The sequence below is a fragment of the Schistocerca piceifrons genome, chromosome 3, assembly GCF_021461385.2.
Source record: "Schistocerca piceifrons isolate TAMUIC-IGC-003096 chromosome 3, iqSchPice1.1, whole genome shotgun sequence".
NCBI classification, from domain to species: domain Eukaryota; kingdom Metazoa; phylum Arthropoda; class Insecta; order Orthoptera; family Acrididae; genus Schistocerca; species Schistocerca piceifrons.
Genome location: NC_060140.1, coordinates 66,674,744 through 66,688,684, shown reverse-complemented (window position 1 = coordinate 66,688,684; position 13,941 = coordinate 66,674,744). Strand labels below are relative to the sequence as shown.

The following is a 13,941-nucleotide window of genomic DNA, read 5'->3' as shown; positions in this document are numbered from 1 at the left end:
TACTTTAATTATGTTCCTACAGTCAGTGCACCTAACTTTTACATTTTATTGATTTCAGTTGCTTCAGTAGACTGCAGTTTCTCAATTAGTACGTCTCAATGGAGTTCTGTGCACTCCAGCGAATGGTCTATGCCTGTAATTAACAAATAAAATTCATGTAAGTTTGGTCTCAAAGCTGAAACGACCCATACATCCATCACCCCATGAAATATTCATACGATGTGGGAGTACGAAGTTTTCATAGTAACATTCATTGTTACACTGTTCCAGGTAGTGCATTACCAGGAGCTGACCAACTCTCCGAAAGCGGTTAGTCATGGCCAGAGTGTGGTTCACGTCGTGTCTCCTGCTGCCAGTTTTGCTTTTAGTACGTGCTGCAATCGTCCACGGCCAGACCACAGCACCGCCAAACATTATTTTCATCCTGGCGGATGATCTGGTAAGAGGGGCGCTGAAATATTATGCATTTAGACATAACAACAAATAGTTACTTGAACACTACTATTATTACAATTGGGAGTGTATGGTAATTTAAAAAAGAAGAAAATTCCGGAAACTTAGGTCTTATGAAACTATACCACTAATTCATGTCCTTTAAAAAACCAAACTCCGCCCCAACAGGCCATGAAGGCCTATCGGCACCGACCGGCCGCCGTGTCATCCTCAGCCCACAGGCGGCACTGGAGGCAGATACGGAGGAGCATTTCGTCAGCACACCGCTCTACCGGCTGTTTGTCAGTTTGTCAGACCGGAGCCGCTACTTCTCAACCAAGCAGCTCCTCAGTTTGCCGCACAAGGGATGAGTGCGTCCCGCTTGCCAACAGCGCTCGGCAGACCTGTTGGTCACTCAAATCCATGTCCTCTACTGCAGTGTTAAAGACAATGAAGAAATGCAGTACTGACAGACACCGTCTATCAAAGAATTTATAGGCTTGGTTGAAATCCGATTTGGAAAGCAATTACATTAATGGTTGTTAATTATGGAACAGAAGAAAGGAGTTGAGATCTCAATGGAAACCTCCATAGTCACTCAAGAATCTGGTCCACTGCTTTAAGTGTAGACTGCACTGACGCCACTGTAGAGTCATTCTGGTGGTGACATAAAACAGGTAGATGCTTTGTGAATGAATCACTTACTTAAACTGTAACCTGAATTGGCATATGTCTAGTTGTTACGACGTACATAACATCTGATTTTCTTGTCATTGTCCCTGGTACAAGAATCGATCATTAGTGGCCACATATTAATGTGTGATCTCTCGTGCAGTCGTATTAAAGTGATGAAGGGACGCAATGTCGATATCATTTGCTGGAGCAAGCCAACTGTACTGCGTCTCTAGATTTCAGCACCGTACAAACGTCTCCTCCTCGCGACTGTATGTGGTGTTAATAACCTGTTTTATCTCTATGAAACAGACCGTATGTGTCACACATGATGTGACGTTAACCAGGTCAAACCGTTCACCGTGCTCTAAATGTATTGTCTGATCTGAGGTGTCTGGATACTCCTATGTAAAGAGGAACTCACAATGAGGTGTTACGAGAGGCCGACCTGCCAAAGTAAAAGGAAGTGGAGAGTGTTGTGTTGTCGCTCAGGACGCAGTGAGATCAGTGTGGGTCTGGCAGTAGAGCTCGCTGACTTCGATTGTGGACTCCTCATTGAAAGAAATCCATCAGGAACATAGCAGCTCTCTTAAATATACCAATTTCGACTGCTTATGATGTAACTATGAAGGCGAAACGCGATGGAACAACCACAGCTAAACCAAGACGAGGTAGGTCAAATGTACTGACGGATAGGGACCTTACTGCATTGCGGAGGACGGTTGAAAAAAATCACGTGAAATTAGCTGAATGACTCATTCGTGAGTATTGAAGTGCTGCCAACAGTCCAGCTCCCACACTGTGCTTAGGGAGTTAAAAAGTGTGGAGTCCAGTGGTCAAGCAGCTCCTCATAAGCCACACAATTCCGCAGTCAGTGCTGTGTGACTCTTACAATGGCGTAAAGATCGACAGCACCGGACAGTGAATGACTGGAAACGAGAGATATGGCGTTGTGAATTACGCTGCACCGTGTAGCAGTTCGATGGAGAGTTTGGATTTGACAAATGGCTGGAGAATGCTGTCAGCCACCACGTGGTGGAGAACGGAGGAGGTGGTGCTGCGCTATGTCGTTATTTTCCGTGGTTAAGGTGTGGTCCCCTTACTACGTTCAAGACGACGTTAATGCGAAACACATTTTCCACCACTGTGTACTGCTTACAGTAGAGGAACTTTTCAGTGCTGATGATTGTTTGCAAAATCATGAGAGTGCTCACTCTGATAGAGCAGCCTCTGTGAGACAAGGCTCTGAGGACACTGAAGTCGACTGGTCTGCCCCGAGTGCCGATTTGAACAAAATGCAACACCTTAGGAATGAGTTAGAACCTGGACTTCTCTGTGGACCCCAACGCCAAAGTCAGTACCATCTCTGGTTCGAACTCTTGAGAAAGAATGGGGTGCCATTTCTCCACAGAGATTTGGAGACATGATTTGAAGTGTGCTCCGCAGAGCAGAAGCCATAATGATGAATGATGCACACACCCCATATTACTGTGCACAAATATGCTTCTAGATCAGATACTGTTAATTGTTACTGAAACAAAATTAGCACTAGTGATACGAAATGTTATCTCTCCCGAAGTCTAGGCCAAACGACGATTCAGAGAGGAAAATTTCAGTACAGTAATTTCGTTGGCCCTCGTGGCATCTTGCGCTTTGATCTAATCGGCAGAAAGACGGCATTTGTTTGATAAAACACCATTTTGAATGTAATTAAAAATAGTGGCGATACTGTAAACATCTAAAGAAATTTATCCTCAGGTTCTCGCTGGTGGCTCTTTGTTATTAAATCATTTCAGTTTGGCGTACACATACAGTAAGCAATCCCGTGTCCTAATTTTACTTCTTCCATCAGTTTTCGTCACGAGCTCGGCGGTGCTCAATCCATTGCTCTCTGACAGAGTACTGGCTGTCCTGTTGCCGTATATACTCGCCCGTTCCTGGTACCGGTCGCTCGCTGATACGTGTAACTAATAGGCATCACAGGAACATGTGTGGGGTATACTTCACACCAGGTTGAAATTTAAGTTTCCCACACAGATAATAATCCAAAGGACTGCGGTAGGAGGCGGGGGGGGGGGGAGCAGAGGGAGGGGGGGGGGGGTGAGGAACGTGCTGGCCACGAAACTTGATCCGCTTCTAAGTATCTGCCTGTCATGGTAGTTACCAGCCAGTGCATCTCACACTCTAAGACTGAAATTTGCTGCAGACCCGTCGTGCATAAACATCATGTTTCTTCTTATTTGCAGTAGCACATCTTCTAGTTATTCTGAATAGAGTCCCTGTAAGCAACACCTCTAAGATGAGGTGAGAAAACTTAGGCCCTAACAGACAGGCAGCTACAATATCACCCCACACAGTAATCTTACACTGATGCTGATGTCTAGCCTGTTCGGTGGCGTTAGGATTGCGATCGACCCATATTTGTCGGTTGTGGAAATTTATTATTTTATCTCGTCGGAAGGTTACCTTGTTTGTCAACAAAACTGAAGAGACAAATAACGAATTGGCAGTTCGCGCAAGAAACCCTTGCTTAAATTTACCCTGTTGTGGGTGGTCGGCGCGTGCGGACGTTTAAGAAGATGTGGGTACATGAGTTGTCGTGAGGTATCCTCGATGCACAAATTGGAGGTGTACCTTACCACATTCCAATGCCACTGGTCTTGCGCTGATACCTGGCTGTTCTTCGACAGCCTTTCGAATGCGCTCTTCTGGGCTGGCATACGAGCAACACGTGGTCTTCTTCGGTAAGTAACTTGTGATTCTACGGACCAACTCTCGGCAACGCACCGATACACAGTACCAAAGATTTAATGACTCGGCTATCATCTGTCTGGAAACGCCGTCTGATGTATTTCTGCAGCCTCGTGTCCATTACCATCGACGCGGAAGTGCATGAATAACGCGACTACCTGGTCAGGATATGAATATCCAGCCATGTTTGAAAGGAGAACTTTCATTCAACTTACTTTCTGGACACATGTACCCATCTGACACTTTGAAGGTAGACGAATTACGGATATGAATAAATCTCTTTGAAACACAACACCGTCTGGGATACAATAAGTCAAACATAAACATAGATATGTGAAGCCCTTGGTTTTACTTCTAAGGTTGTTGAACGTCAAACTTCGCTAATAACTCGAAAACAAAATGCAATCTAGGACAAAAGAAAAGACGCAGCTTGAAGGAATTATCAGAATGGGGCAGAAATTGGTAGATGTGGTGTACATATACAGACAAATAAGTGATTACAGTATCTGAAAAACTGGATAATTGGTACAAATTGATGACCCTCTCAAATACAGCCTCTGCTCCTTATGCAAGTTGTTCGTCTCGACGTTGATAGATTTGGTGGACGTCCCCCTGAGGGGTATAGTGCCAAATTCTAACTGACGGTTTAAATCGTTAAAATCTACGTATGTCGCTTCTATCCTCCTCAATTGGAAAGACATCTGGCGACCTTGCTCGCTAAGATAGGGTCTGTCAAGCACTAAGATAAGCAGTAGGAACATTCACCGTGTATGGATGGGCATTATTTTGCTGAAATGTAAGCCAAGGATGGATTCCCATTAAGGGCAACAAAATAGGACGGAGAATTTCATCGACGCGGCGCTGTGCTACTGGAGTGCCAATGATGATGACCAAATGGGTCCTGCTGTGAAGACATGGCACCCCAGACCACAGCTCCTGGTTGCTGGGTTGTGTGGCTGCCGACAGTCAGACTATTCCACTGCTGTTATAGCCGTCTCCAGACACATATTTGATAGTCATTGGGGCTCAGTTCGAAGTGGGACTCATCACTGAAGACGATTCTATTCCAGTCAATAGGATTCCACACCCCAATGACCAGCAAACTTGTGTCTGGAGGTTCCCCGGGCAGTGATGTGATATCGACGTGATTGTCGCCCGCCTTACAGCCTCAGAACCAGGCACGAAGGTGTGGGTCGTCATTTCCTTGCGTAGGAGGATCCCTTTGGTCGTTATCCGGAGCACCCCTACGGCACAGTGGCACGTTGGCTACATTCTACACTCTGTCTTGTTGCCCTTCATTGCAAATAATCGTGTCAGCAAGATACTACCCTCCCGCACAAAACGAAAGTTTCAACCACTTGTATTCGTGCATTCCAGACGACGCCTTGGCCAGCAAAGTCACCGGATCTCTCCCCAATTGACAACGTCTGGAGAGTTACATGCAGCGCCCTCCAACCAGCTCGGGATTTTTGCGATCTAATTCACCTGTTGGACGTCCAACACCTCCATTAATCAGTGTAACCTAAATGACTGCTTGCATGAGGGCCAGAGGTGGACTAACGTTTTACTGACTTCCTCAATTTGTAAAGCTTTTCTCTTATAGTGTATTTTAGAACGTATGTTGATCTGAAGTTTTTTCTTGTTTTGCTGTAAGAAAGCTGACGTTTTAATTTCACAGAAGGGGCATATGACTAGTGAAACTGAACAGTTCAAATTCCTAGGTGTTCAGATAGGTAGTAAGTTGTCGTGGAAAGCCCACGTTCAGACTAAATACTGCCATTTTTTATTATTCAAACGGTATCAGAAGCGAGTGATAAATCGACGCGAAAGTTAGTCTACTTTGCTTAATTTCATTCGTTTATGTCGTATGGTATTATATTTTGGAGTAACACTTCCCATTCTAAGCGGATAATTTTGGTTCAGAAACGGGCGATCCGGGCAATAAGTAGTGTAAGTTCACGGACCTATTGTCGACCCCTGTTCACGAGTCTCAGTATTTTGACATTGGCCTCTCAATATATATATATATATATATATATATATATATATATATATATATATATATATATTCCTTACTGTCATTTCTTGTTAACCATATTAGCTTATACCCAAGAATAAGCAGCTTTCACTCGGTTAACATTCGTCGGAAATCAAACCTGCATTTGGATCGGACTTCCTTAACTCTTGTGCAAAAAGGTGTGCACTATACTACTGCAATCATTTTCAATAAGCTACCACTCGAATTAAAAAATCTTACCAGTAATCCTCGAGCTTTCAAATCGAAACTAAAGTGTTTCCTCATGGGTCACTTCTTCTGTCGAGAACTTCATTGAAAAATTAAGCTTATTTCTATAACATTGTTGATTGCGTTTACTTAAACTTATGGAGTGACTTTTTTCGGAATCATAAACGTTTATTTTTATCTGTCATTACTTTTATGTTGTAATTTCATGTACTGACACGTTCCACGACCTCGAAGATTTGCTCCTCAATTTGGTCCTACGGAACTTGACGTGTAAATAAAATAAAATAAAAGTTTATAGAAGTATTTTAGGAACACTCTGTGTATTGTTGCGGTGTGGATTTATGCAGTTAATGGCACTGCCCAACATGTTGCTTGAATGTGTTACGTAATTGGTGCTGCATATCAATGCAGCACGACTGTCAAACAAACAGTCACAGGGGCATTACTTACAAGCGCCAATCGAGCCACCAGGTACGTTCGAACCGGAGGCCATAACTAGGTGGCCGTCACACTGCTGGATCTCACAGCATTTGCTGGACAGCTGTTGTCATCATCACCCTGTCAGCGACCAATCTCAGGAGAGTCAGAGAAGAGGCCAGTGGTCAGCGAAGAGTTTCACTTTCGAGAGCATGGGGCCCGTGTGTCAGGTCAAACAGCCTCCTGTTTCTAGTCACCAGTCACTCATCTTTTGGTCAGACATTCGGAGCCCTCGAGCTGCCCGTGGAATCTGGTAACGTCTCCGGCTGTGGAAGGCATCAGCTGGAGCTAGTCAGCACCATGTCAGCACATTTCCTCCCAACAGCATGAGTGTCGCTAAGTGACAACCGGTTCGGCAAATACAGTGGTCTAGTACTCGCAGAATACCGTGACGGAGAGTGGTAGCGGGGCAGGTGCTGTAGGAGAAATACCAAGCACTGGAGGGAATGTGCTGTTCTAAGCTAATCTTTACACTCACATGTTTGTAAATATTAATCGGGGTCCCTTCACCCGCACACTGCAATGGTGACCATTCAAAAAGATCTGCCACCTCTACTTTGGTTAAATCTAAGAAGAATTCTACGGGAAATGCAACATCTTATTTTCTCCTGGCTTGTTAACCAACTGTAACATCCAGAGGAGTGTCGCACCTACATATTCCTCTTGTTGCCATGTTTAAATTTCCTTCTTTGGCCAAACTACAGTGGAGTTCACACAGTCTCACCTCACTATCGTGTTGTACAGACAGAACTGAGAGAGAATACTGAAACTGGTTTATTAAGTTTATTGAGTGAGGAACTGATGAAAAATAAGTTTAATGTCTTATGAAGGAGCACATCCTCAGTACGAAGTAAACATGTAATGCCTTCACTAACGTTGCTCCAAAACCTATAGCATTTCTCGTTCCACCAGCTATCTATGGCCCTTAAAATTACATTCTTTCGTCAAAAAATGTCTGTAGTTTGTTCAATACATAGAAGATGATGAAATTTTGCATAACAGCTTTATGACAACATTCTGTCGTCTTTGCGTTCTATCATTTGCCAGATTCTCATTTCGTTATCTCAAACAGTTCATGAAATATGAGGAATGTTGTAGTATTTCACTCTTGCTGTATTGCTGGGGTTGCGCCATCGCAAATGAGTGTGCTACATTAAATCAATATTTTCCAGATAGGTGACAGATGGAGACACCCACCTACGTCTAAAGAAAATTTCAGTGTGTTAGATAAATTTCTTATGCAGCAGCATATTATGTAATATGCACCAAACCCAAAATCGTAGCGACCCCTACTTCTCATTGCAAACTTTTTCGAATTTCTCGCATTGTCATACTTCCACGTACATATTACTTTGACCATTAACGAAATGATGGACACATCACAATAAACCTGACGTATAATGGTACAAGTAAAGCAAAATTGATACTTTTTTCCGGAACAGTTTCTGCAAAATCATTTGAGAAACACTATAGGGTGTGTGTCCGGTTCTGTCATCGCCGACAGGTCGAAAGGTGGCAGACAGTGTCGGCGTCCCTTTTGAACAAACGAATGAACTCGCCCTGAGCGTTGGACGAAAACTGGCCACTGCGCGTCGGCCATGTCCTGCATGGACTCAATGCCGGCACCGTGGATGGACACCAGGCTGCCCTCACTAGACCAGCGCATGTACATAGCTTTACTAATAATTATGTGTTTTCGTAATGTCCAACTACCTTCCTGTTGTGATCGTCACCTCCGATGAACTCCCGTCTCCCTCGCCAGTCTATAGAACATACAATGCACAGATGAGGATTCCAATAAAGAACAACTGCCAAGATGAGAAACATAGAAGTAGATATCCTCGGTGTAAAAAAGCAGCTTAATTCAATTAATAAAGGCAAGGCCTTCGGTCCAGTCAGGTTCCTCTCAGAGTATGCTGATAAAATAGCTCCATATTTAGCAATTGTTGTATAACCACTCGCTCGCGGAAAGATACGTACCTAAAGACTGGAAAATTGCTCAAGTCACACCAATACCCAAAAAGAAAAGTAAGAGTAATCCGCTGAATTACAGGCCTATATCTCTAACGTCGATTTGCAATAGGGATTTAGAACATGTACTGCATAAGAACATTATGAGGTACCTCGAAGAAAACGATTTATTGACACATAGTCAGCACGGATCCAGAAAATATCGTTCTTGCGAAACACAACTAGCTCTCTATACTAATGAAGTAAAAAGGGATATCGACAGGGGATGTCAAATTGATTCCATATTTTCAGATTTCCAGAAGGCTTTAGACACCGTTCCTCACAAGCGTCTTCTAATCAAACTGCGTGCCTACGGAGTATCGCCTCAGTTGTGCGACTGGATTCGTGATTTCCTGTCAGAAGGGTCACAGTTCGTAGTAATAGACGGAAAGTCATCGAGTAAAACAGATGTAATATCCGCCGTCCCCCAAGGAAGTGTTATAGCTCCTCTTATGTTCCTGATCTGTATTAACGACATAGGAGACAATCTGAGTAGCCGTATTAGATTGTTTGAAGATGATGCTGTCATTTACCGTCTTGTAAAGTCATCAGAAGATCAAAACGACTTACAAAATGATTTAGATAAGGTATCTGTATGATGCGAAAAGTGGCAATTGACCCTGAACAAAGAAAAGTGCGAAGTTATTCACATAAGTACTAAAAGAAATGAGCTAAATTTCGATTACGCGCGAAGTCACACAAATCTGAAGACTGTAAATTCAACTAAATACTGAGGGATTACAATTACAAATAACCTAAATTGGAACAATCATATAGATAATATTGTGGGTAGAGCAAACCAAAGACTGCGATTCATTGGCAGAACACTTGGAAGGTGCAACAGGTCTACCAAAGAGACTGCTTACACTAAGTTTGTCCGCCATATTCTGGAGTACTGCTGAGCGGTGTGGGATCCGCATCAGGTGGGTCCGACGGATGACATCGAAAAAATACAAAGAAGGGCAGTTCATTTTGTATTATCGAAAAATAGAGGAGATAGTGTCACAGACATAATACATGAATTGGAGTGGTAATCATTAAAACAAAGGCGTTTTTCGTTGCGACAGGATCTTCTCATGAAATTTCAATCACCAGTTTTGTCCACAGATTGCGACAACATTCTGTTGGCACCCAGCTACATAGGGAGAAATTATCATGACGATAAAATAAGAGAAATCAGGGCTCGCACGGAGAAATTTAAGTGCTCGTTTTTCCCGCATGCCGTTCGTGAGTGGAACGGTAGAGAGACAGCATGAACCCTCTGCCATGCACTTTATTGTGAATAGCAGAATAATCACGTAGATGTAGACGTAGATGTAGAGAGCAAAGCGCCATTTTGAGAAGCCAGAGTAAGGGCTCCCAACCCCTCACAAATCCAACTGCTGCTCTATTTGCAGATGAGTCCGTGATTATGTGACAAATATTCAGGGATAGTGGACAGGGGTAAATGTATCAATTTGAGATAAGTGACACTTTCGTCTAGAAACGACAGAGTCGAAAGTTATGAGCGAAAAAGTATCTCCATTAAACACCAGTTCTAAAATGTGTGGACCAACAATAGAAGTATGTAGGAAGTAGTAGGTATCAAAACAAGAAATGAATGTCCAGTAAATATGAGTTCTAAAGTACATATACCAAAACAAGAAAATATTGTCTAGCCAACACGGTCTCTGTAATGCATATCTTAACAGCTATAGCATATCTTTTTCGTCTTTGCTGTTGCGAAACACATCTTCTCCAATGTACAAGTGCTCATAGGTTTTAAGATATGCATTTCAGATTCCATAGTTACTATGAATTTTTTCCTTGTTTTGGCCTGTAGTACTCCCACTAAAATACAGAAAGCAAGAAGCTTGCAGAAATGGAGGTAAACAATCAGAGCTATCAGACCGATTTTCGCCTTTAACTTTCGACTCGGTAGTTTTCGGACCACGGTCTCTTACTTCAGATTTCTAGGCGCTCAGTCCGGAACCGCGCGACTGCTACGGTCGCAGGTTCGAATCCTGCCTCGGGCATGGATGTGTGTGAAATGTCCTTAGGTTAGTTAGGTTTAAGTAGTTCTAAGTTCTAGGGGACTGATGACCACAGATGTTACGTCCCATAGTGCTCAGAGCCATTTGAACCATTTTTTTACTTCAGATTGAACATTTATCATCTCTGCCATCCCTTAATGTTTGTAACATCATCACACAATCACCTTAGACCCAGAAAAATGTTGTACCTATAGGGGGTGCAACCACAACGGCGGGGTATCTGTTGAGAGGCCAGACAAACGTGTGGTTCCTGAAGAGGGGCAGCAGCCTTTTCAGTTGTTGCAAGGGCAACAGTCTGGATGATTGACTGATCTAGCCTTGTAACAATAACCAAAACGGCCTTGCTGTGCTGGTACTGCGAACGGCTGAAAGCAAGGGGAAACTACAGCCGTAATTTTTCCCGAGGGCATGCAGCTTTACTGTATGATTACATGATGATGGCGTCCTCTTGGGTAAAATATTCCGGAGGTAAAATAGTCCCCCATTCGGATCTCCGGGCGGGGACTACCCAAGAGGATGTCGTTATCAGGAGAAAGAAAACTGGCGTTTTACGGATCGGAGCGTGGAATGTCAGATCCCTTAATCGGGCAGGTAGGTTAGAAAATTTAAAAAGGGAAATGGATAGGTTGAAGTTAGATATAGTGGGAATTAGTGAAGTTCGTTGGCAGGAGGAACAAGACTTCTGGTCAGGTGACTACAGGGTTATAAACACAAAATCAAATAGGGGTAATGCAGGAGTAGGTTTAATAATGAATAGGAAAATAGGAATGCGGGTAAGCTACTACAAACAGCATAGTGAACGCATTATTGTGGCCAAGATAGATACGAAGCCCACGCCTACTACAGTAGTACAAGTTTATATGCCAACTAGCTCTGCAGATGACGAAGAAATTGAAGAAATGTATGATGAAATAAAAGAAATTATTCAGATTGTGAAGGGAGACGAAAATTTAATAGTCATGGGTGACTGGAATTCGAGTGTAGGAAAACGGAGAGAAGGAAACATAGTAGGTGAATATGGTTTGGGGGACAGAAATGAAAGAGGAAGCCGCCTGGTCGAATTTTGCACAGAGCACAACATAATCATAACTAACACTTGGTTTAAGAATCATGAAAGAAGGTTGTATACATGGAAGAACCCTGGAGATACTATAAGGTATCAGATAGATTATATAATGGTAAGACAGAGATTTAGGAACCAGGTTTTAAATTGTAAGACATTTCCAGGGGCAGATGTGGACTCTGACCACAATCTATTGGTTATGACCTGTAGATTAAAACTGAAGAAATTGCAAAAAGGTGGGAAATTTAAGGAGATGGGACCTGGATAAACTAAAAGAACCAGAGGTTGTACAGAGATTCAGGGAGAGCATAAGGGAGCAATTGACAGGAATGGGGGAATTAAATACAGTAGAAGAAGAATGGGTAGTTTTGAGGGATGAAGTAGTGAAGGCAGCAGAGGATCAAGTAGGTAAAAAGACGAGGGCTAGTAGAAATCCTTGGGTAACAGAAGAAATATTGAATTTAATTGATGAAAGGAGAAAATATAAAAATGCAGTAAGTGAAACAGGCAAAAAGGAATACAAACGTCTCAAAAATGAGATCGACAGGAAGTGCAAAATGGCTAAGCGGGGATGGCTAGAGGACAAATGTAAGGATGTAGAGGCCTATCTCACTAGGGGTAAGATAGATACCGCCTACAGGAAAATTAAAGAGACCTTTGGAGATAAGAGAACGACTTGTATGAATATCAAGAGCTCAGATGGAAACCCAGTTCTAAGCAAAGAAGGGAAAGCAGAAAGGTGGAAGGAGTATATAGAGGGTCTATACAAGGGCGATGTACTTGAGGACAATATCATGGAAATGGAAGAGGATGTAGATGAAGATGAAATGGGAGATATGATACTGCGTGAAGAGTTTGACAGAGCACTGAAAGACCTGAGTCGAAACAAGGCCCCCGGAGTAGACAATATTCCATTGGAACTACTGACGGCCGTGGGAGAGCCAGTCCTGACAAAACTCTACCATCTGGTGAGCAAGATGTATGAAACAGGCGAAATACCCTCAGACTTCAAGAAGAATACAATAATTCCAATCCCAAAGAAAGCACGTGTTGACAGATGTGAAAATTACCGAACTATCAGCTTAATAAGTCACAACAGCAAAATACTAACACGAATTCTTTACAGACGAATGGAAAAACTAGTAGAAGCCAACCTCGGTGAAGATCAGTATGGATTCCGTAGAAACACTGGAACACGTGAGGCAATACTGACCTTACGACTTATCTTAGAAGGAAGATTAGGGAAAGGCAAACCTACATATTTAGCATTTGTAGACTTAGAGAAAGCTTTTGACGATGTTGACTGGAATACTCTCTTTCAAATTCTAAAGGTGGCAGGGGTAAATTACAGGGAGCGAAAGGCTATTTACAATTTGTACAGAAACCAGATGGCAGATATAAGAGTCGAGGGACATGAAAGGGAAGCAGTGGTTGGGAAGAGAGTAAGAAAGGGTTGTAGCCTCTCCCCGATGTTGTTCAATCTGTATATTGAGCAAGCAGTAAAGGAAACAAAAGAAAAATTCGGAGTAGGTATTAAAATTCATGGAGAAGAAATAAAAACTTTGAGGTTCGCCGATGACATTGTAATTCTGTCAGAGACAGCAAAGGACTTGGAAGAGCAGTTGAATGGAATGGACAGTGTCTTGAAAGGAGGATATAAGATGAACATAAACAAAAGCAAAACAAGGATAATGGAATGTAGTCGAATTAAGTCGGGTGATGCTGAGGGAATTAGATTAGGAAATGAGGCACTTAAAGTAGTAAAGGAGTGCTATTTGGGGAGCAAAATAACTGATGATGGTCGAAGTAGAGAGGATATAAAATGTAGGTTGGCAATGGCAAGGAAAGCGTTTCTGAAGAAGAGAAATTTGTTAACATCCAGTATATATTTAAGTGTCAGGAAGTCATTTCTGAAAGTATTCGTATGGAGTGTAGCCATGTATGGAAGTGAAACATGGACGATAAATAGTTTGGACAAGAAGAGAATAGAAGTTCCGAAATGTGGTGCTACAGAAGAATGCTGAAGATTAGATGGGTAGATCACATAACTAATGAGGAAGTATTGAATAGGATTGCGGAGAAGAGAAGTTTGTGGCAAAACTTGACCAGAAGAAGGGATCGGTTGGTAGGACATGTTCTGAGGCATCAAGGGATCACCAATTTAGTATTGGAGGGCAGTGTGGAGGGTAAAAATCGTAGAGGGAGACCAAGAGATGAATACACTAAGCAGATTCAGAAGAATGTAGGTTGCAGCAGGT

General features: G+C 42.7%; 1 protein-coding gene across 1 annotated transcript in view; it reads left to right on the top strand.

Annotated features, from left to right (window-relative positions):
* Positions 1–316: 316 nt before the first annotated feature.
* LOC124788392 (arylsulfatase B-like) overlaps positions 317–13,941 on the top strand; it is a 108,432-nt gene continuing 94,807 nt past the window's right edge. The window contains exon 1 of the mRNA XM_047255658.1: positions 317–439. Coding sequence (XP_047111614.1) covers positions 317–439 — 123 coding nt within the window. The remainder of the gene's footprint in view (positions 440–13,941) is intronic.